Here is a 25119-nt window from a genome sequence, read left to right as displayed (position 1 = left end):
AAGCCACCTGACATAACAGAGGCGGTGTGAAAAAGAATTAATGTTCATGACATGCCAGGCGCTAACTGAGAAAATCAAAAATCTGCCAGGATGAAATGTAATCTCATTTTAGGAAATGTTGAAATCATTTCTGCAGAAGGTTAAAAAAATAATAATCAGGCTGAGTCAGATACACAGCATGGAAAATTTCATCCCAAATGTTTATAGTTTAGCAATTGAAAGCAAGGCCTTATAATGCTGTGTTGGGTAAACTTAACTAATCTGCAAAAATTCCAGTTCTACTTATAATAACAGTAACAGAATCAAAGCTGTCCGGATTAAAAGCAAATACCACAGCAATATTCATATGGAGACAAGTGCTATCATAGCATTAAAAATAATATTAAAATTTGGCATATACACAGAGTATCCAATGAACTCAGGATGTTTTCCAGACAGTAATTTATCAAATCGCACAATATCCCTGCAAAATATACACTGCGCATTCTTCAGACAGATAAATAGGAAGGCTCCTTCGAGTACAAAGACATTCGGCAACTCGCTAAGCAGCAGCCGGGCAGCGGAGCCAAGCTGCTGGGAACACCAGCTGGGAGCAAGCACCACTCCCAGCACCAAGCAGCCCAGCTGCACCTCCTGGCATGGTCAGGGCTCGGTCACTTAACCGCGAGAAAACACCACCTTCTCAGAAATAACAATGCAGAGAGGAAAAAAATCCGACTGGGAGGTTTTTTAAAAGGAGGGAAGAATCCATAGGTGAAAATATTTGTTTTGTGATACAACCGCCTCTGGAAAATCCAAGTGCCAGCCCTCCAAAAAGCATGGCAAGCAAGCGATTGTGTAACAGCACAACCCCACACCGCGCAGGATCAATTCGAAGTAGACGATTAGGAGGGAAAAAAGTTGAAATTCTTTATTTTGCATTTAGCAATAGAGATTTGTCTTCACATACCAGACCACTGACCGACTCCTATAAAAATTGAGAGGTACATTCAGTGAGCTTATGCCCCTTCAGAGTCTCACAACAGTATCAGAAGTAAAATATCCACCTTCTAGCACTGCAGGCAGTGAGTGGGGTGGGACCTTTTTCAATAAGGTATCAAAGTCACTACTTTGAACACTAGAAATATTACAGGTGGAGGGGAGAAGCACACAAACCGTCCATGCCGCCAAATAAAATATTTTTGCTCTTTTCTATTTTCATGTCTATTACTTCCATATTTTCTATTTCCATTATCTCTTTTCAGAAGTACTATACCTAACACTTAATCAAGTCAGGGACAATTTTCTCGTGGAGTGTTCCCCATGCCCTCTGTCACCACAGCTGAGAGCACCCACAGCATGTCCCAGCACACCGGGCTGCGGCAGCTCCGAGTGGCACAAACCTAAATACTCCTGGTAGGCAAACCAAGGAGAGGAACTGAATTACAACAACCCAGCAGCTGTCACAGTACGACCACAGTAACCAAATCAAAATATCAACCACCAGCCCAGATGAGACTCGAAGGTCACCACGCAAGCCAGCAGCTTTCTTTGACAGCACCCAAAACCTCAGCGTAATCCTTGCAGTGAAATGCTACTTTAAGCTACAATGGGGTTAGAAACAAGTTACTGTACATTGGTAAACGATACTGATACAATGTACTAGCAAAATATCCAAAGTAGCAAGAGAGAAAGTGCTCACCAAGGACACAGGTGGAAATGGAGAGGCAACAAGAACCAACGCCATGCCCGCTGCAGCTATCAGCCCGCGCATGTTTCATTTCTGGGCCAAGCGAGTACTCTTTGGTTACTCTTACAACAAAACCAAAATACCCAGTAGAGTACCTGGACTTCAGAAATGCACAGGAGAAGCTGTGTTTGAAAACACACAGGCAGTAGTTTAAGGAAGGATTTGAGAAACGGTGAGCAACGCAAGGAGCTCTGCAGCTTCACCTGCTCCTCACCACGCAGCCGGCCCTGAAGCCTGAGGCACAGGCTGCCTGCTAGATGCCAGCCACAGCAAAATGTGTGTTAAAAATAAGCATCTGGAGAATAAAATACAACGTAAGCCCTCATTTAAGCACACCCTCTCCCTGCAGAGGTTTGTGGTTCACAGATTTTAAAGAATGAACACCCCAGCACGGTGAGTGTGACAGGGAGGCGCTCATCTGGCCCAGCTCTGAGGGAAAGCAGGGCCTGGCCGCCTGCAGCCCCGTCCCATTCCCACCTGGGACTTCTGGGGTCTTTTCCATCCATAAAGACAGCACCAGACCCATCCAGACCACTGTCTGGGACACAAGCAGGGGGTCAGCAAATGAAAAGCTGCAAAGATTCAGGGGATGTCGGTGTTAACAGCAACGAGCTGCTCTAAAACCGGCACGAGAGCAGAAGCAGCAGCACATGAGATCGAACTGCCATTTGTGGTTCTTTTCTGTGAAACATATTAACCATATAGCTATCTAGCCTGTTTCTGATTTAAGCATTACTAATAATTTCTTACTCGTAAAGACAAGACATTTAATCAATGTACCAATTATGCTATTTAAGAGCAATAAAACCAGAGGTGACACGAAGGCCTTGCTGCTGCCACACCCCTCATGTTAGGAGCAGCTTCGTTCGAGTCAGGAGCATGCACCAGTACGAAACTGGTTCAAAATGGATGATAATCAGGCTCTATCAGTTGCCAAGAGAAATAACAGCATGAAAAGAAAGTTACTGCCTGCTTGTGGAGGTGCAAGTCATGCTATACCAGCAGTTACGGGGACCTCTCCTTCAGAGGGTTCAAAGTCCTGGGGTCAGGACACCTCTGTTAAACAGCAACATGCATTATTCATCACAGCAATATTTATAATACTCCCCAAATCACAGATTCAGGTGATCAGCATGGATTTACAAGTGTCACCCAGCCCAGCAGAGGTACTCACAGCCCCATCTCCAGTCCCACACCACACAAAATGAAGATCCTGGCCAAGGATGCCCAGCAGAATTTCCACTGGAGGGAAATGTCCACATCACATCATCCCCACCTCCTCCAGATAAATGCCCCACATCGAGAAACACACCGACACCACGGCACAAAAGGGCATGGGCCCTGCCACCTCTGCTGCCTGACAAAATGGATTAAGAAGAGTCCACCCCAATTACCAGACAATTATGTTGAACTCGGCTGCAGGAGGCAGCTGATGGCCCCAGCAGCACACACACACACAATAACACAGGCTTGCACATATAACAACTTGAAAATTTCAAGTTGTATAAGCAGACAAAAGTTTCAGGGTGCTTCAGGAACACGAAATTGTAGGACACTGCCATGCTCCTAGCCCCTACCAAGGGCAGGAGAAGACATCTGGAGCACAGAGCCCACAGCTGGGCTAGCAGTGGTTGTGCAAACCTCTCCGCTGGGGACAACTGGGACTTGAACAACACCGAAATGGGGGATCCAAAATTTCTAAGAGTCCTACATGGCTTAATTCACTGTGTGCCTCTGAACACGCTTCTAGAAAACAAACGTCTTAAACCAAGCGAAACCAGTATTTTCAGTAAGATTGGCAAAAACAATCAGACAGGAATGAGATTTTTCTGTAACCTAAGGGCAGGCAGAAGCAAGAGACACTTTTAAGTTCTTCAGATTCAAATTAAAGGTTAAACTTGAAAGCATCCCACAGCCCAGTGGGTTTCACAGAAGTGTGTGGCTATTTGTGAAGTGTCTCTGTGCACTACCTAAGCCCCATGGCGTGAGTTAAGAAGGGAGTGTTGAAATTTCCATGCTTTTTTTGGCTTATATTAGACCCTTTAAAACTGTTGTAACCATGTTTTGTACGTGAATACATACAAATGACTACAAGCTCCAACATTGTCCCATATGTTAAACAACTCACAAATATTTCCCAATATTAAAAGACAAGGCATATTTTAGGGACATATATTAGAGCTGAAGAATGATATATCACAGTTACAGCTCCATGTTTTTTTTGGCTTGCATTCAACCCTTTAAAGCAAAGCATTTGGTTAGTTCATTGACAACTGCAGAAGAAGGGTGTGATCTTGGCCAAGCGCAAACATTACTAATATTTTTACATCATATATTTACTTTAACCAAACTCATTTATCAACCGTAATTAAAGAAAGTAGCTATCATTCACTGACAAATAATTACAGCCTCGCTTCATACTGCTGCGGTGCTTGCTGCTAAAGCTAAATGGTTATTCAGGGGTGTCAAAACTTCCTATCATGGGGCGTGGGGCAGAAGGAGGGTCCCTGCCAAACGCCTCGGGCAGATCTCGCTGCTGTGAGCCGAACATGCTGCAGCCACCTTCATCTGCAACCCGGGAGCCTGCAGCTCACAGGTCCCAGCAGGCAGCGACCCACCACGCTCCAAAACAAACAAGGGTTTCGGTGTCCCTCAGCAGCTATCTGTCTCTTCCCTTCTGTGAACATAGACTTCTAATGCTTTCAGAAAGCCTTTCCTACTCTTCAAGTCCTGCTCAGGGCACATCCTTATTTTCTCTGCCAACCGGTCACATTTTAGAAAGGAAAAGCTGTGCCTTAGGACGCATAGATTTACCTCCTTCAGCAAATAGTTATCACATCAGAAGTCATACCCCCCCCTTACGAGAGGAAAACAGCCTGTTCAGTAAATGCAACTCATGTACGTTTTGTAATCATATGGAAGCTTTAAAAAAAAAGCATGTTCCCACCCTTATACCGAGTGCAATTGCCCCAAGAATGAGGATAAGGATTTTATACCCTCAGAATTTTATTTCTCGTTCATTAATTCCACTTCCAAAACCACAGTTAAGTTAGGAAATCGTTTCTTACTTTGTATTCTGGAATTGACAAAAGGAGGAGAGAGATTGTCGTGTGACCCGAGGTCTCTGCTCGCCATATGATCGTAGTGAGTCCCATCTCCATAGTTCTGTTAACAAAGTGGGGAAAAACAATTTTACACATTTTTACAGCATTTTTCAAAACCTACAGGCCCATATTCCCCTTCTAAGTCTTAAGTCATCTATAAGAAATATTAGTCCTTTTATTGTTTTCCTCTATTGATTCCGCTGGAAGTGATGCGTTCCAGAGCGTTTTTAAAGCTGTTTCAAATTTTTATTTTGTTAGCAATTGACTTTGGTTTGCTCTGTGGGTAATCCTGAATGGGCAACTGAGATGAGGTTCCTGGAGCTTTCTGCTGTGTAATGCAGCAAAAGGCCCTCTTAGCATGAAAATCTTCTTACCCATAACATAAAAAAAAAAAAGGAAGAAGTATTTCTTTTAATGTTTTGCTTTTAAAATTTATTTCTACGTAGAAGTTTGCTCTCTGAATCACTTCGCTGCTATATGCGTGCAAGTGCCTATAAAACGAATTTCCAAGACTGTTACAGAGTGGGTGTGGAGGATAACTTTATACTGAAAAATAACCCTCCGTGGTGCTAGTGCTTGTGCACACATTTCTCTAAGTGACCTGTGAGTGCCTGCTGCCCCTCCTGTGCTGGCCTGCGAGTATTTTTGGGGTGATCAGCAGCATCACAGTACCCACAGAGGAATGAATTTATCAAACCTTGGCAGGATCAGGCCCTAACTTTCAAAAACAGCCTGAGAGTAACCTTCCCCTCTCAGTCAGCAGATTAGCCAAATCTTAAAATTAACTGCAAATATTGGCCGCGCAGGGAGTTGTGTAATGTTTTGTTTCTTTGCTTCGGAAGAGCGCACAAGAAACTCATTCTCCCAGCGTGGAAACACCAGCATCACTTCACAAAAAGGGAAACAGAGAGAGGTCAGGCTGTTTGGGGTGTAACTCTGCAAGTTAATGCACAGCCTTGATTGAAAGTCCAGAATTCTCCCCAGGCTCGTGCTCTTTTCTTTCTATCGCAAAACTTAATTGTGCGCTCACATTCAAGTTTTTGCATGCATAAATAATTGTGTGTGCAAATTTAGAATTTACTTTTCAAAACATTTTTCCCCGGGAAGCAATACAAGTGTCAAGCGAAAAAAAAGGGGATAAAAATAAAAGTGACAGACGCGAGCGGTAATGACGTAATGGATGCTAAGCGGGAGGGAAGAAAAGGTGTCGGGCTTCCAGCCCTCGGTGGCAGGGCCAGGGTCCCTGCCGGGCAGCACCTGGAGACCCCCTCTGAATGTGGGCACCTACCAAAAACCCACCCCGAGGGGAAAGACGGGCCCAAGGACGAGCAGCAAAAGCACTCGGGGGCACCAAGCAGCAGCCTGCGCTGCTCACCAGCCTGGCTCCTTCACGTTAATTAGAAAACAATTAAAAAGCAATTTAAACAAACTGGCTGAATAAGGGCGTAGAGTGAGAGCTCAGCCACTTTTTGCCCAGCCTAAGAGTACTTCATGCCTTTGCAGGATGTAAACAGAAATAACGATCGTGACGCTGGAGCACCGGGCATGCAGGGGGGCTCTGCACGGAGCAGCGCTTGGCCCCGCTGCAGCCCGAGATGGCTGAAGGGTCTGCACGGCTAAAGGGTCTCTAAAAGGGTCTGGGAGCTGGTGCTGTGAACACCAGCCTGCCCTCGGGGTCCCTTCCCCATCTCCTCGAGAAGCTGCGCTGCCTCGGCCCTCTTTGGGGGCATCAGCACCAGCCACCCCAAAAAAAACACCTCACTACAAAAATGTTCAACACCAGCATTCGCTGCTCCACGGCCAGGTGGCTGCTACCACACCAGGCAAAATGATTAATTAATCTTCTCACTACCTGTTAGCAGCAGTGGAGCAGGTGCCAAATTCAATCACAGGATCAGGTTTGAATGCTTTTTTTTTTTTAAAAAAAAAAAAAAAAAGGCAATTTTAAAGGGAACACAAGACCGCTGCCAACTTTGCATGCCCATTTCTCTGCACAATCAGGTGTAAAACTCGTATTTAAGATTGCAAATTTACATATGCAGGATGTCTGGTTTGGGGAAAAAGATTAGATATACTTACCCTGGATGGACTAGGATGTCCTGTATTCCCCCAGGACCCTGAGCTAGTTCTGTCTTCTACATCTAGGGACAAAAAAGTTCTTTAGGCTTTATTGCAATAATTCTTTCCTTTTGTATAGGCACTTTTAAATTAATGTTTCAAATTAATCTCCTGTTGCCTTTAATTAAGAATCAGGCACAGGGCTACTACGATGGTAGTGGCTTCTGACCCACTGCTTAAATTAACTCATTTAAATTCACAGCAGAAATGAACCGGACCCTCAGGAACCTGAGGTTTGAGCATAAAATTACTCCAGTGGCTCAGCGCTCCTCGCCGCTGAGGAGCGGCTGCACTCGACCACTTCGAGTCCTGCCAGAGCCTCCAGCACAAAACCAGGTATGGTCAAACAGTAAAAAACAAAATCTGAGAAAACAGAGCAACTGGGAAGTTCAAGTAAAGACGTATTTAGGGTGTTAACTCTCACCACCCTGGCGAGGCTACCATTTTAGAAAAACGTTTTGGCACAGAAAAGCACATTCCTAAAGCTCAGCACATAGCAGGTAGCTCTGGTTTTGCCTTCCCTGTTTAATACAAAATTCATTGCAATCGTTAGGAGACACACAGCGTTTCAGACAGTCTGACAAAAATCACATCAAACATTTTGCATAAGGTGCTCTCCACATTTCATAATCCCCAGTATTTCTTCTGATGGTGGTATTTCCACTCCACTTTCCCCGGGTTTTTCCCAGTAAAAAATGAGATACTGTCAATGAAACCAATTTACTAGTATTAAACCTTCCTTGTGATGCTTCAAGGCTCCACATTTGTGGGAACAATGAAAAAAAGACATAGGACCTTTTTCACTACACACCCCAGCTGCTGAGGCCGTGTCCCATGGGTGCCCAACACAAGGCCGCGCACCTCAAGGCTGGAGGTCGCCCCGTGGCCCAGGAGAAGTCACTGACATCCACCTCCTGCAGGCCTGGCACCCTCTGCCCAGGAGATGTACACTTACACAACCACAGCCATCACAAAACCTCTACCAAAGCAAGTTTGGAGCCTCAAGAGACTTTCCTCTGGCCTAAAAATTGGATGGGTAGACGTACACCAGCAACCTCAGCACACGTTTCAGGGAAGCCTGCGAGTAATTCCACCAAAACCCCAGTTCACACCGGTGTGAATTCAGCTGAGATCACTCACACTCAACACAAACACATCCTTGAGTACCTTGATGGACCATATTGCTTTGTTTTTTTACATACTGTGTGCTAAATATCAAGGAATGTGCCTGGCGTCGATCTATAGCGTTATTGCACGTTTCAGTGCTATTTTCTAACTTACTCCCGTGTGCCCACCAGCGCCCTAATGAAATAACAACCTTGCTTGCCTTTTGCCACGCACAAACAGTAGCTTTAATCTAATTGGAAAAAGATGCGTTTGGTTTTTTTTTTTTTTGCTGGTTGGAGAAACTCTGAGTGCTCCCTAAGACTACAAACACAAGAGCTACCTCCCCACCTGGTATTGCTTCAGCCACTCCTGGAGGAGTAGCGGGAACCTGAGTCGCCTGAGACACAGCTATGGTCATTAGCACTTCGAAATACAGGTGCTGTGACCAAATCTGGTTGGTTTCCAACATTAAAAAAAAAAAAAAAAAAAAGTGTATAGTTTAATACTTTCCCTCAATTACAATTCCTATTATCTCAATAACAGATGAACGTGTTAATAGCACAAGACACTCTTAGGTAAATATTTAATTAAGCTCCAGAAAAAGAAAGAAAATGTGTATCATTTACCTGACAGATCAGATCAACCATTCTATTAGGTTAATTAGGCATATTTTTAAAAATCATTTGTGTTATGTAACAGGCAATTAACTCTGTAGAGCCCTGATCCATCGCCTGTTAAAAATCAATGGATATTATCCCATTGACTTTGATGGGCATCGCACCACCCTGGAGCACAGCTTCCAAAATCCATATTAAATCCATTAGAAAAATTAGCAAGAGAGACGCACACGCAGAGATGCTGACATCGTGCACATCCCTCAATATTTCCTACACCTCTTCGTGTACCCCAACACGCGTGCCAGGAGCAGTGCCGAGCCGCCAAGGCCCCTTACACTGGTTTATGGTCAGGGCTAGGAGCAAGATCTGAGTGCTTTAGCAGGCTTTTTGGGCTGCCATACTGTACTTTTTATTTATATTTTAAGAATACAGATGCCGTGGTCTTGGGGCACTGCAATGAGTCACCTAAGCAAACACCTGAGAACTGCGTTTTGGGATCTTTTTGCACCGAGTGGCCCTAAGAACAGGCAAGAGGGGGATCACACGCAGCCCCAGGCACCCTTCCCAAGAAGGGAAAGGTTACTTATGGGCTTACAGTCAAGCAGATGGTTTTGGGGAAGAGGTGAACCCTGCCCACTTCTCCTTTCTGGCACCCTTTGCTGTGTTATCCCCAATTCCTCCCTTGAGCCAAGGTGCCAATGGCCAGAGGGCACCATCAGATCCTTAAAATGACCCAGGAAGAACACATACCTCAGGGCTGGGTTGCTCTTTATAATTTGTCTTGCTTTAATTTGAGTCCATACAAAGCTCAAGTTCGCCCACCGAAGTTAAAAGTTCTGGACTCTGATCAGAAAATGACAAGCAATGGCTCTTGGGCCTTATCTTCAGGGGTCGTGTCTTAGCTTTCGACCAATTTTCTTTGTATTTAGACTTAAATGTGCAAACTACACTATATTACTCTGCAAAACATCAATGAGAAGGCTTAATTAAGTAACACTGACAGATAAATCCATTTCTTTCGCAGTAATCAAATCAAAGCAGGTTGACATAACACAGGAACTTAATACAGTTATTCCCTTGTAATTGGAAAAAGGCCCTTTACTTCTCATTAAAGCAATCTTCTGGGTATTGGCATAATAAGAAGGCTCAGGGCTTTAATACTGCCCTATAAAAGCCCCAAGATACAGACCCCTTAAGCAAACATGCCAGATTATCTAATTCCTTGATCACAGTGGAACATGTAGTTATTGTTTTAAACTACTAATTCTTTATCTCGGCTACAGTCAAAAAAGAAGGAACTTGGTCTCAAACACATCATGGAGCCCTATAAAAACCTAAGCCGGAGCTGAAGAATAAGATGTATTAAGATTTTTTATTTTTTTTTTTTAAAGAACACTAGCTCTTTAGCTGGGAAATCAGGAGCTTACTAGGATGAAAACTAGTGTTAGAAATAGAAAAAAAAAATAATAATTTTACTGTGTTTGTAGATTTGCCAAGAAATATTCTTTTTCCTGCATTTTCAAGTGGAATTCCCATTTACCTGTGTGATACACCCAGAGCTCTCAGCCCTTCCTTCTGCCTGTGGCCACAAAGGGGTTATACAGTGGGGTAAAACACAGGAGTGCTCGATAAATAGATGGACATCTGCACCTTGCCTCTCTATCTCAGTTAAAAATATTCTTTCAGCATGATCCAGCGAGCTATCGACAGGCCAACCCAGCTAACTTCTGTCCCCCTCTAAACGGAGCTCAAACCAACAGCACTTCTCCCTCCGACGAGAAGAAAAAGCCCCAGTAATTGCTACCTAGTTAATCTAGCCTGGATTGCTAATAATTTAGCACGGCAGATCTTACAAATCTTTTTGCAGTCCCCTAAACCTAACGCTGGGAATTTATTAAGTACCCCGTGAGGACTGCCACTTAGGTAATTAGGACACCGAAGCCCTAATGCCACCAAAGTCAACGCAGAAATCTCCAGTGACTTCTTCTCAGCGCTTGGGTTTATCCCACAGTGCACGAACTTGGACACATATGTAATTTTCTCCAGAATCTGGCTCGTGTAAATTAACCTCACTTAATCAGAAGCACGAGGCAACGCGACGTTACCAAAAGCAAATCCTCACAACCTGGGAAAGCAAATCCTGCGGATCCTAAAAGAGAGGCTGAGGCTGGCTGGATTCAAGCCCTGACACCTCTCTCGATGATCCTGAAGCACGAAGCAAGGCTTCTAGACCTTGGCTGTAACACCCAGTTCCTTCAAATTTTTTTTTGGTAAACATTTCATTCCCTTAAGGGCTTCCTAAAGGGAGGCGTTAGGCTTAGAAATTAATATATGCATATATTTTTCTGGAAATCCACCCTACTCTCAAAAAACCCTCCTCTTTGCAGGTATAAGCCAACATACTTGGGAAATCATCCAACACTATAGCAATAACGCAGGACAATAAATTAGATGACTCTGGAAAATAATTTCATTTGAGCCTCCCACCACTTCCAATAACGATTTCGAGCACGTACATGAAATCCTAAAATCACAAGCTAGAAAATGATATTCTCACACTCTACCCCAGTAAATGGCAACACTGATATCAGAATGGCTTGGGTAGGAAGGGACCTTAAAGATCATCTAAGATCACCTCTTCCCACCCTTCTCATGCTGTCATCCCTACTTCTGCCCACAAATTAAGTAACCTGATTACTATGCTCATGCAAGTAAATAGAGAGGCACCCATTACATACATTTATTTTTTTTTTTTTTAAGAAATGCTCAAATAAAGAGAGCCGAAAGGGCAAATTCAGTTTGTTTTCATTGGCTGAACCTCCTTGCTTTGAAAGGACCCGGGTGAATTTTGGCTTCTGTGGGAGTTCCATTTGATTTGTATTTGATTTCAGTTAAGTCTGAAATTTCATCTTTCGTATTTTTGTTCGCCGAATCCAGAATAAATAATATTGCATGTTTAAACAGCAATATCCAGAGAAGCAGCACAATCGAAATCATGACTTTTAGAGAACGTGGTAATACAGTAGCTGCATGAGCAGCCTGTACCCAGAAGCATGCCCGTGAAAAATCTGGCCTTTACCCATCAGTTTCAGAGCAAGAAATACAGAATTGTTTCTTTAACTTTTCTTTAACTTAGTGCTAGGGCCATGTATTCTTTGAAAGGGGCTGAATAAACGACAGAGCAAGCCAAAGATAATTCCTGAAGACCGATAATTTCGTGCAAGTGCAAAATAATATTGATATAGTTACTTGTGTTAGTAGCTCAGAAATAGAACTGTGTTAGAAATCCAAAAATCCTGTAACAAATTTGGAAAATATTTTAACACTCAAGAGCACAAAAATGCTTGAAATGACATTTTATCCTTTGTGACCAACTAGAGCACGCGTTTCACAGATGCTAAGTGCCGTGCTCTTGAATTTACCTATGCAGCAAATGGGATCAGTTATGGACGACTAGAGCAAGAGGGAAGTCTCCCAAGAAGGTGTTGGTGAAAGCAAATTACTTAATATGATTTCCCAAAGCCAAAAGGCAACATACTGTACTCAGAATTAATACATTTGCTTAACCTCCCTTAAAATGGCGTAATGTGTTTGCGCTGGGGGAAGGTGCCAAGGAAAAGGGTGTTAAAAAAGCAGTGCTCGTCCTGCATGTGAGGAGTGGGCGTCTTCCCGGACGCCGTGCTTGGGTCGAGGGTTGCTGGCTCAGACCGTTGTTTCATTTGTAGCATCATAAAATCAGAGTAACATGTTATATGCTCTGACCTCCCCAAAAGACAGAGGGCAAAGATGACACCAGAAGGATTGCAATGGAAAGTCTGGCAGTGAAGATGCTACAAAAAATGGCACAAAAACACACAAAAAAGGTACCCAAGGCAGCTAAGAGGAGCAGGAGTGACAGTTCAGGAGTAGGTAGCCCATGTTTACTGGGGAAAGTACATTCGAAAATATGAAAATCCCTCCCTAGACGGGCTTTTGTGGTGCTGGTTTTGGAGTGACAGAACAGAAGAATGATAAAAGCAGTTTGGGTGAGTGGTATGAGCTGATCTCTGAGGGCTTCAGCGCTAACATCCTTGAGGAAAGGAGTTTGGATAAAGGACAAACAGGAAGGGGATGGACTACAAACAAAACCACCACCTTTTTCATCATTATAATTTTACCATAGACAACCAAAGATACAGTTTATTTGCTAAAAAAATATATACATAAAGTAATAATTATGCCCGTACGTTGAGTGTGTATGGCAAGTGGTCTATTTGCAAAATACACACTTCACTTCTGAAGCCAGCCAGTATAACTTGACCTGTATCAGAAAACCCTTTTATATGCTAACCCCGACTATTTCCCCTAAAGAGCCTGCCAACTGGGTTGATTTGCTAACATGAGCTAAAATACACAGAACAGTGAAGGAAGAGACAAATATCTTAAAATTCCACTTTTATCTTCAAGGAAAAAAATAGCGTATTAACCCAAAGTAATTTTATAAGGGATTTAGCAGTCAAAATACCTTCAAACTAGAAGGAAGAGGACCGCGATCTCTACACAAGAGAGATTTGTGTACGCACCACAGTAATGTTTGATTAGCATTTCCCATTGTATGAATTACAGTTGTGTCAAAAATGAGAAGGGTGGGAAAAATCCGAGACTCTAATTATGATTACCATCCGCAGACAAGTATGATAAACAGATACCTCGGGATCGCTATTACCCCTTTGTGCTCTGAAGCACCTTACAAACAGCGTGTCAGATACTGCTAATACAAATTAAGTTAAACAAACCCATCCTGTGGATTGAGACCTTTTCTGCTAAGCGTTTGATTTTCCAAAAGACTGTTTTTTGCTTTTTTTTTTTTTTTTTTTCTCCTCGGAGCATTATGGCTGAAGAACTCAATAACAAATGAGCCGAGCGGAAAATGACAAAGTACAGAAGGAGGATTAAAGGCCAGCAGATGAAGGGAAGAATAAAAGTTGGTCACCTGGACATTTCGTATGCTAAAGGACTGGCAAGTTGAAAATGCAGATCCATTGATGCAAGGCTTTTTGAAGATTCTGAGCTAAATATCATCAGGATGTGATAGATAAATAGACGGGGGGGGGATCTGGAAGAAGGGCTGCATGAATCTGGAAGGTGACTGGAGAAGTCAAGGACAGACTTCAGCGAGAGAAAGGAGTCAGGAGATGGAGGCACGAACAAAAGCACAGACTGCAGGGCCCTGGAAGCCGGGGAAGAAAACTTCACTCCGACACGGGAAGCAGCAGAGGATGTTGACAGACTGCGGCACAGGATGGGGGAAGTTGCACAAAGCTCAGGCAACAGCTCGGTGAGGGAAGAGGAGAGCACAAACAGCGACGCCGTGCACCTCCAGCATCAAGTTGCATACGATTAGCCTTTCCGTGAGAGCAACGTAAAGAAAGCACAGGCTCAAAATGGGAAAAACTCTACGACTTATTTGATAAACAATTTACTATTGGTTTGCTCAAGGGATTAGATATAAAGCTTTAGGTTTTTTTTGTTTTGTTTTGTTTTCTTCCAAGGAAATAGGACCAGCTGCCAAATATATACAATACACTTCAATAGCTTCTGTTAAAGCCACAAATAATTGGAAAATTCATTCGAATCAGATGGTCATTTTACTTTACGCCCGGATTTTCACAGTCTATACAAATACCCGCGGACAGTCTGAGGCACCACTTGACAGCACTTGCTATAAAACATCAACAGGGTAAACAACCTAAACTGTTCTCCATCTTAATATTCATCACAAAGGACTGCATTATCCCGCCTTCGGATGAGGTCATAAAACCTCACATTGTGTTTTCCACAGTTACATAAGCTATTTTCTAACACACATACGACAGCCTTTCTGCCTGTAAGGACAGCCGACTTTCACGTATCCATGCCATTTGCATAACTCCGGCATTTAATCAGCTCCTATCAGATCTGATGAAACTGTAAGCAGACAGTACAATAAAGTTTAAGGTACTGACGTGCCAAGTGTTGTAACGCCCTTTGCAGCTCATCAGGATACTCTAGGTTTGATGTTGTCCTGGTTTTGGATCCATTTAGGGTTGAGAGTGCTGTGCTGGACACAGGGTCCGAAGCAAAATGTTTGATTGATTTTAACCCGAGAGGACACATTAGTAGGAAAGCATCCATTTCTTAGGACTCTTTCAGTTATAGAGTTCATAAAACAGTGTTTAATTTGTATGTTTATATATAATCTATACTAAAGTACTTAATTTTACCTGAACCCCATACATGCATTCTACACTGCATCCTAGAAATATTTAGGGGCAGATTACTTCCACTCTCCTTGTGTTCCCAGATTATGAAGGTCTCGGTATGAAGCAACGGGGCATTTGACTTCCAAACTAGCAGTCGAAGCCAAGAGGTGGTGGCAGACATTTGATTAAAATCCTGATTATGGCTTAGTGGAGGACTGGTTAGCGTTCGCTCAGAGGTTGGACTCGGTGATCTTGGAGGGCTCTTCCAACCTAGATGATTCTGGGAGCTCTGCGTTGAGTTTAAATCGACGTTTTTGTTTTGTGCATTCGTGCAGCCTATGGAAGCATGGGCTTTCCATGGAAAATCCGCATGCAGCTCCAACATCCTGACGTTCTGTGAGACAGCCGTGTGCTAACATGCTATAAACAAAGCACATGGGCTTGTGGAAGAGAAGAATCACAGAAACGCGGCTTCGCTGCCCAAGCCAAATGAATGATTTCATGTTTAGCCATGTAAGATGAGCTCTTTCAAGAACCCAAGCTTCAAGGAGTGTCATTAGCCTGATACGCAGATGACATTTCTAAGAAGTGATGCACGCTTGCACAGTAACACTCCGAGTTGTTATATGAAGAAGCTGGCACTCCGTATCCAAAGTTTTTCCAGCAGAGCAGTAATACCATGATACACATTTTACTGTGCCATGAAACATTAGGTAAATTTGTGCTTTAGTCATGAAAACTAGACAATTCCTGAGGTTTACACCTTTAGGATTTATTACCCACAGAAGGACCCCAAAGCCTCTTGATAGAGCAAAGACAGGCACGGAGGACACTCGAGTAGTGACAGCTCCAAACATTGGATTTAATTTAGCTCCTAATTAACAAAAATACACGAAGAGTTGGATTCACAAGGAGCACCCCTCTCCCAAATTGGGAAAATAAGCTGAATAATTGTAAGGAACAGCATCTAATAATTCACTGATCGGTTCCACTGTGTTGGGAACCTCGTTAAGCATGGGCAGTGCCGCTACCATACATCACACCCTCCTGGGGAAGGGCTCCGGGGGCACCCTCAGCTTAATCCAAGAACTTCTGTAAAAAAACCAGGGTCCTGGCATCTAAATAGGGCTGGATGGGGTCTGGCACAGATCTCCAGCTCACCCTGAGACCCAATTCCACAAGCAGACCGTGCAGGAAGGTTTATGGTAAAGGCATGTAGGTGCAAGGTACATCTAGGGACTTTTCCTACCTATTAATAAAAGATGCAAATATTTGTTATCACTCGTGCAGTTTCACTTTGACCCAAACCGTCCCTAACTGTTAAAGTTGACTGGTGACTTTGAGGGTGCAAAAACAAATAAATGAAAGCCATAATTAGTGGAGGCAATCCAGAGGGCTTAAGGCCTCTTTTCTGCGAGGTCTGGAGGCAGAAGCGAGCTCGCAGCAGCACGGGGAAGGGGTCGGCTCCTCACCCCTCTGCGCTGGGGGCTTCCAGCTCCTCACCACCGCTTTGGGGATCACTGCATCTCCAGCAGGACCCCTGCCCATGACACAAGGGATGAAGGCTGGCTTGGGTCATTACACAGGAAAAAAAAAAACTAAAAACATGCAAACTTCTTTCTGTTTTGGGTGGGGAATAAATTCAGGGATCGCTAGTTTGCGTTGAGCGGATGGCTCGGGATCGCGGGCGCATCTGCTGGGGCCATTTCTGTATACACTCCGCTGCGATGCCGTTATCGAAACCAGATTTTGTTGCAGAGCACACCAGCAGCTGGGTTCTGTACCTCTCTGGCCAGTACATGACTGGTTAATTCCCAATATTTATGTTTCTTGGAAACAGAAAGATTAGTGAGGAATGTGTAACTGGAAAAGGCGAAGGTTTTTTTCTAAAAAGAGGGAAAAACAACCAAAAAACAACCTCCACCAGTCCAGATCGTCCAACTGGCTGTTGCAAAAGTCACAAATTAGATGGACGACAAAAGAAATGATCCCGTCCTGATTGCAAACCATACAAAGCTGATGAAAGGCAAATCAGATCGAGACAGAAGAAAAATCTCCAACGAAACGACAGGACATTTTCTGCCACACTTGTAGTCTTTGGAGAACAGCGCTTTAATTTTAAGTGTACTTTAGAATGACTTCATCTATATGAAAATGCCATTAAAACTGCCCTGGATGTATTTGCATTTAAAGTGCATTACGACAGCCTGTAGCCAACACTTGCTATTTACCGGACCCCTCGCTATCGCAGGACGAGCCGTGTGTTTCTGGGCACCGAATATGAACTGACAAGGGAGAAATCCACCAGAAATCAATGCTACAGACATTTTAACTGATCCATCATGCTGTAGTGAGAAAGGATTTTCCAGGCAAGGGAGTTTATTACGGTTTCAAGGCCATGCTGTGACTTCACCTGACTTTAATCCTCTCTCTTTCGAGCAGCCTCTGGCAGAAGGACAGACCGCTGGTTCAACTGGGAACGGGCTGGGGATGGAAACCACCAAAACTCGTGCACAAGTGGTGCTGGTGCAGGTCTGGGCTTCCAACAGCCACCACCTCCCACAAAGCTTCTTAAAATGCATTTGCCATCAAAGTTGGAAATCGGAATGGGATCGATTTGGTGGCCAAGGAGGGGCTCTGGCTACGGACCTGAGCAAACTGCTGGCAGATGCAAATTTTTTCTTTCCACGCTCGCAGACTTCAATTTGCAAGGAGAGAAAGGTCAGGAGGGAGACTCCTTGGTCCCAAGGAAGGCCTCAGACTGAGCCTGCAATTTTGCAACTCCGCAATGTTCAAAGAAAGCTTCCTTTCTTTGATTTCTGTTTTTAGTTTTCATGGTGTCTTAACCTCAGCTCATGGCTTTTGTTTGTTTTTTGTTTGTTGGTTGGTTGGTTTTTGGTGTGTTTTTCTTTTTTTTTTTTCTTTCAACTGCAAACAAGAGTTAGAAGTTTCCCCTTGATTCAGGGCAGAAAAGAAATGCTGGGATAATTGCATCATTTTTCCTCTGGCCCAATCTCGTGGTGCAATGTCAAGTTGCCACCACGACACAGGAGGCTCGCAATGCTCTGCTGACTGCAACTCTGGTTCTCTTCCCACTGCTTGTACCTTTTCAGGCCCAGATCACTCACAACTCCTCACTTCATGAACAAGAAATCCCAGGTAATGGTACCACGTGTGTAAGGCACCTCCTCACGGGGTCTCTAGTGAGATTTCCATCTTTTGTCTTAAGTTTTAATGTACGTTATATGCAGAACTAAATACGAGAGTATCCACTAATAAAATATGCATCTGGTCAAAGGCTTTTGGCTCGCATCAAGGGAGTAATTCATACTTTAAACACATTTCCTGCAGGAGGAGGACATGTCAAATCAGTTTGAAACCAACTCCAACAGTTTCAGCTCACCAGCAGCCTCCCAGTTCACCCAAACCACTTTGTAATGGAAAAGAAAAAGCATGTGCAGTCCAACTCTCAAAAAGAGAGACATACACCCACGTTATTTATCTTAACCGGACACATTTGGGGAATAAAACACAAAGAAAGGAGCAAAACGCTTCATGCGATTTTCACCATTCAATATTTACAAAAGGAAGTCTATTTTTCTTCAATGTCGCCACTAATTAGCGGTGATGCATTTTGATTTGGGGCCTACGTAGCAGAATTAAGCTCCCTTTTCTCACCCCAAGCTGTCCAGGACCAGCCACGTGTTTCCTACACCCCTGTGGTTTGCTCAGGTACTCCAAAACGGGAGGGCAAGAGAGCAAAACGACTCCTGAATGCCTCGCTGCTGCCACATCACCACTATCCAAGCCTTCCCCGCTGCCACCCAGCAAGTCTTTCTCCAGAAAACGAACACATTGCACTTGCAACATCCAGACAAGGGAACAGTATAAACAGGTTATGATGACAACTGAATCGGATGCGTAATGCTTTAAGTGTCTACTAATTCTGCATTGTAATAGAAAAGCTTTAAAAAAAAAAAAAAAAAAAAAAAGCATGACATCCGCATGAATGCCAAATTAATTCATTATGATCAGCGCTACCACAATGAACACCAAATTAATTCATCACTGCAGAATACACAGAGCACTACCCACTCGTTAGGCTTGCTGACGACAATACAGGGATGACAATCCTCGCTGAACAGCCGCAGGAGGTCACAGGTACCGCTGCCTTGCCCGCTCAGGAGCAATCTTGCACGTGGACACGGATTTCAGCCACCTGCCCCAATACGTGGGTTGCTTTCAAATACAGACCCTGAGGAGCATGGCCAGCTCCAGCACACGTTATTCCCTAGTATATAAAGAATTAGCAACGATGCTTCCTTTCTCCAAACCAGATCATTCCAGGAACTCTCCAGGCTTTGTCCTTTTACAGGATAATAAGGAATACCCCAAATAAATCTGCTCCAATTCCTCTGTCTTCACCATCTCTCCTATATAGCTTCTGGGATCCAACATTTAGACTGTTAGCAAGGTCTTTTCGCTGGACTCTTGAGTCAACTGCATTTGACAAAACTCAAGTTTGAGAAATTGTTTTGCGCTTTTGGAAAGTTTCCACTCCTCCAGGAACAGCTGAGGCATGGCTGCAAGCCTTGAAGCTTGTGCCAGGGATAACTTACATAATGGCAGCGTTTGATTTTGAACTGAGAGATCACTGAGAGAGGGGCTCTTGAAGCCTCCTTCATCTCCCACCTTCTGAGGCGCTGCCCTTTGCTCAGGCAGCATCTGCTATTTTTCAGCCTGGCCATATGCTCGGAAGAAACTTACGGGGCTTCGAGTTTCACGCTGTTCCCAAAAAGGCCCCAATACCTTTGCAAGGCAACTCAGAAAAAAAAAAAAAAAACAAACACAAAAGCCACCTGTAAGGAAAGGATGGAAACCGTTTCAGCAGCTGGTCCTCCTTGCTGGACTCGAGGCCCAGATGTCTACCCAAACCCAAGATGAAATTACTCCTCCCAACATTATGGAAAGCAGCAGCTCCAGCAGGGAACGATGCCAAGAGGAGAAGTTCCAACACGTTGCTGGAAATCCTGTCCTTAGCTCGTCATTCAAGTCTCCTGTTTAAGTTACAGGGACTTTGGAGAACGCTGCTGAGAACTCAACCTGTGAAAGAGTCCATAGCTTCCTAAAAGCTGTTTTTAGCTAATTCTCTCCTCTTCCATTACTTTTTCCACTGTTAAGAAAGAAATGGACCTTCAAGAGCTATGGTAGCCTTTGAAATGAAGGTACAGCACTTAAACCTGCAGAGATGGGAAGCTGTTCAACGTGTCCTCCATGGAGTGAGGCAATTTATTCAAGGTCTTGGTGGAGCACACTACACCACTCCGATAAAATACTTCTTGCTGTTACGTTCCTTAAGGTTACAGAGTGGAAAAACAACCACAAGCTCAAGGAAGGGAAGTTTTACACCCACCATGTCTGGATGAAAGTCCTTCCCAGGACATCCTGCCTTGCTCTTAACTTCTGAATTTGCCAACAGAAGGGTTTTTCTAGAAGGGTTTTTTTCTAGAAGGGTTTTTCCAGCAGAATTGAGGGGAGAACTTTCATCTGTCCTCCCCCTCTCCCTTCACAGCACTTTGCTAGGCTAGAGAACACGAACCCAGCCATCACTTCCCAACCAAACCTGGCTACCTCCAAGGGTAGCGATGCCAGCTACGCTTCTCGTCTTAGAGGAGCTGGTTTTGAAACCAGAGCATTATGTCCTTTAGAGGATCCAAAGCTTATTTTCAGAAGTGCTGATACCAAGCAGACGTTTGTTGAAGAGACCATTGCAAGGGAAGGGAGTGCTAGTTCATTTCAGCACATCCTGTTTACAGCCTGTGCTACTTTCTAAGTCATTCAACCATGACAATTGTTGTCCTTCTGAATATGTTAATTGTGATATTTTTATACAGCTCCAGAACATATTTACAGACCACAGCAGACTTTCAACAACAATGAAACTTGTAAGCAGTAAATATAGGACAATCATCCAAAAACAACCAGCTATCCTTCAACACGTCTTGGCATTTGGGACACCATCGCCATTCAAAACATATGTTAGAGAAAGCTTTGCAGCACAACCCAGCCGAGGTGCTTCTCTGCCTTATGCTTTCGGTTTCGTTGCCGTTTCGGGACCTCGATGCCATCTCGGGACCTGCCACCCTCCTCTGGTGGCAGCATCCAGAGCTCACTTCGGGGTTCCTCTGCTTGCTCCCCATCCACCTGGGAAGGGAACGGGTGGGAACCCACCAAAGGGTTTCCACCAGCAGCTGCCCAAGCACCGGGGAGGACAGCTTGGGCAGGAACAGCTTGGCCAAGAGCCCAAAGCCACCCCTGGTTCCCCCTTTTGACGTTTTTACCTTAAAATTCAGGGCCCCTCTCCCAGCGACTTGTTGGCAGCACTTTCGGGTATTTCCAACTGCGACAAGCCCACATTCAGAACCAGAGCCGCAGAGAGAGGCACAATATATTTTAATTATACATGTTTACTTTAGAGGAAAGTAAACAAAGATCAGTTTAATGAAAAGAGACTAACGTAATGGAAGCAGCTGGAAGGTTTTTTTTTTTTTTTTTTAAATCCAAATCACCATTTCTTCCATTATTTAAAGTTGTGTCCAAGTTTTTTTTTTTTTTTTTTTTTTTTTTTTATATATTTGACATAAATCTAAACCTATTTTTTTTGTATGCTAAACAGGTACAAATGCAGTATTAAATACTGCTTAAAACCCTAAAGTGTTATGTAGTCGGTATATTTTCCCCCATTTAAGTTATTCAAGGTCTCTCTTTAAAAAAAAAAAAAATCACTATAAATTTTCAGCTCTAGTGGCAAAAGGTTTATTGGTCTTTGTACTTCATTAAAGGTTTTTTTATAAAGTCATGTTTGTTCTTTTGAGTAGCAAATAAAACTACTGAAAAGGGCAGGTTGGTTTTTAAGAGACAGATATGACCTAAAGGGAACACATTTTACTGTAGTGAAATAAACTGAGGAAACAGTTTGCAGATTAAAAACCCCTTAAAAGGAAGCATCATCTTTGGAAAAAAGAGTCTTTGCTGAGGAAAACAGCTGGAAACAGGAAGCTTTTGTGCTTTCATCCTGCCTGCTTTGATACCACCGCATCCCCATATCATAAAAAGGCAAAGAGAATGTCGTCAGCTGCATCTTATTTCAACCGTGCAGGATGGGGGGAGGCTTCGTGGAGCAAAAGCAGGACTGTCCATGAATTCACACGTGCACATACATGTGTATATATACACACACACACGTGTACGCTTAGTCTTTCCTTGAGTAATTAATCAGGAAAATGAGCGCAGGTTCATTACCTCCTCCAAAGCAGAGTACAGCACCTTGTACGCTTCTCCTTTGAAATAAATCTCAGCGCTGCCTTGATTTTTGGGGAGAGCCAAGGCATTTGGTGGTGGTGCTTCTCCCGTGGTAGCCTGGCGGTGTCTGCAGACCTCATCACCTCTGAATTCAGACTACGGGACAGTGACACTGGCTGTTTCTCCCAACACCATCTCCATCTCGAAAGCCCAAGCTGTCCTCCTGCTGAGCGATGCTACCAGCTTCTGAATTTGGAGGTTTTCTTGGTTTCAAGGCAGCTTCTGACCAGCAGCCGCTGAGAAGCTGGTTGTGTTCTTCTGCGTGCCTCGTCCCCAAACACGCTCAGCAAACTAACCCTGTTATAAAGCAGCGCAGGAAAATACGACATGAAGCCTTCCAAAGCTGCTAGAAGCTCGGGCAAGGCAGCAGACTTTTCTTACTCTTTCCAGGCAGCTAACCAAGCGTATTCTTCTCTTAATTTTTTAATACTTTCCTGTAGAAGAGCGTTTCGATGCTCTGCGTGACACGGGGTAAGAAAACAAGAGGTATATACACAAGGACTGACAACCTTCAATTTGAAAGTTTCCATTAATGGAATTAATCATGTTTACACAACTTCCCGCTGTTAAACTTATTTCATATCCTCATATCTTTCATCCAAGCTATTTCCCCTACCAAGAACAGAACAAAAACTTCCCCAAGGGCACGGGATCCAGTCAATTGTTAGCAGTAAATGCTCTCTCCTGCTGTCTCTTTGTCAGCCTGTTTCAGGCTCTCCTGGCTGCGGCGAGCCAAGGTTGCTGCTGCCTCGCTGCCTACCTATTTCCCAGTCCGAGGCCACTTTTTTCCGCTCTTTTCTTCTGTTTTAAGCCAGACGGGAGTGGGATCGCTAGGCAGAGCTGGCTTTCTTTCCCAGGAGCAGTGGGGCAGTGAATCGATGTGGATGGTGCTTGCTCCCTAGCTCAGTTCTCCACGTAGAGCTGTGACACTTTTCACTCCGGGAAGGCCAGGAGCATCCAAAGGAATTGGATCTTCAATTGCTTCTCTATGCAGAAACCAGCACTAAGCAGCATCAAGTCTCCTCCCTTTCATACATATCTACAGCTTCCAGCACAGGACACGCCACCCTGATGCCAAACCCAGGCAAATAAGTTTCCCATAAGATGTCATAGCAGCTTTCTGAAGATCAAAGCCTCGAGTTCTAGTTTTTCCTCGCTACTTGCACACCAGATATACCCTGAATCGAAGAACACGCAGATGTATATCAAAGTATATGAAGATGCACCCAGAGAAAGGCTCCGGTAAATCCAGGTGATAAAACCTAAGTGCACGCATTGCATAACAAGGCTGCTTTACGAGCACCGAGTCTGCAGTCTTCTCCCCTAAGAACAAGCAATTATGAAGGTGAAGAAAGGTAACGGCTTTAAAACAACACGCTAATCCCAATATTAGTGCCTCGGAAAGGGAGAACTGCCAGGAATTTGGAGTAATGCCCAGTTATCTGTCTTACCTTCAGTAATAAAACCGTGCTATAACCGTGAAGATAGGATACGCGCTAACCTTGTTTGGGTGGGGGGGGTTGGGGTGTTTTAACTGTTCATCATAACACAAGCGATAATCTACTGGCTTTAGGAAGAGCTAGAGATACTCATCAACGTGCCAGCATGAAGTCTTTTATTTAGCATATAAGTTTTAGAAGCCTAGTTCACTTCCCTCCTGTGAATGACTGCTTAAGTCTTGATTCACTTTAGCTACTGAAATAAAAAAAAATATTGAAGAAAAACTGCTGGAAGGGGCAATAGTTGACTTGCTGTTCCAAGACCAAGCAATTTGGGGCCAGGAGTTGGGTTTGACAAGATCTTAGCAGCCGTCTACACAGCCTGGGGACTCCCCGACCCCCTTAGCATTGCGCTTGGTGGCAGAAGGTGGCACCGGGCTGTCCCCAGGAGGAAGGGGTGGCATGCCCACCTGGGAGACAAACAGCTCTCAGGACACCATGTTTCACACCGAGCTTCCTATTTTGGGCAAATTGGATGTAGAATTCACATTTTTTCATCTGGGAGACTGCAGAGCTGATGTATAGCAACATTAAAAACACGCAGAAAAACAACCACAAGCCTCAGATGCCTGTTTTCTCTATGTGCCCAAGCCAGCCTCCAATAGCTGTAAATAAAATTATAGCAGCAGTTTGTTTACAAGCAACATCACAATTGGAACAATAACAGACTAGTCACAAAACCAACAGAAATAAAATATGAGTCAACTCCTGCTTTGCCAGACTGAGGGCTCAAGATGGGCCTGCGCCGTCCCTCGGGGATCCCAGCGCTATAAGCACAATAACAGCAGGACATGCCTCATTTCCTTCGGCTGCTCACCATGGCTCTCTCCGAGATGTTTGTAAACTTCCTTCCTCTACGCATCAGGCTGTCAAACTGTCGTCAGTTCGGGGGGACTAATAATATCCTGTTGATGCCCGCGCTGATCAACCTCGGAACAAAATAGCGGCGATGTACGGGCCTTTGTGCACACAACGTGTTGGTTAAGGGAATAATCCAGGGACAGAGCCATGAAACTCGCTCGAGCCGACCAGCTCTGAGGATTTCCAGTTCTTCTTGAGCTCAATAATGGGGGATTTTGAATTTCACCACGGAGAGCACGCACAGCTCCCAGGGAACCAGCTCCAAAGGAAGAATATCGACCGCTTGTACCTCCTAGGCAGCCACACAGCAAACCCAACTCCATTTCTGAACCAGAAACCTTCAGATCCTCAGGATAAACGCTGCCAGAGGAGTTCCTCGGGGCTGGGAAGTCAGCTCTGGGTCCCCAGAAGCAGCGCTGGCTTTTCCAGCTTCGGGAGGAGGAAGCGCACACACAGCGCAACTGGGAGCCAAACAAAAGCCATTGTGTAGGGAGCAGCACT

General features: G+C 44.2%; 1 protein-coding gene across 8 annotated transcripts in view; it reads right to left on the bottom strand.

Annotated features, from left to right (window-relative positions):
• The window catches only part of TCF4 (transcription factor 4), a 173493-nt gene that overhangs the window by 110485 nt on the left and 37889 nt on the right, over nucleotides 1-25119 (bottom strand). For all 8 annotated transcript variants that reach the window (XM_032206712.1, XM_032206710.1, XM_032206711.1 and 5 more), the window contains 2 exons: nucleotides 6913-6974; nucleotides 4798-4894 (listed from right to left, as the gene is read on the bottom strand). In XM_032206712.1, coding sequence (XP_032062603.1) covers nucleotides 4798-4894; nucleotides 6913-6974 — 159 coding nt within the window. The remainder of the gene's footprint in view (nucleotides 1-4797; nucleotides 4895-6912; nucleotides 6975-25119) is intronic.

Source organism: Aythya fuligula, chromosome Z (assembly GCF_009819795.1).
Source record: "Aythya fuligula isolate bAytFul2 chromosome Z, bAytFul2.pri, whole genome shotgun sequence".
In the NCBI taxonomy this organism is placed as follows: Eukaryota; Metazoa; Chordata; class Aves; order Anseriformes; family Anatidae; genus Aythya; species Aythya fuligula.
This window is presented reverse-complemented; position numbering and strand designations above follow the sequence as displayed.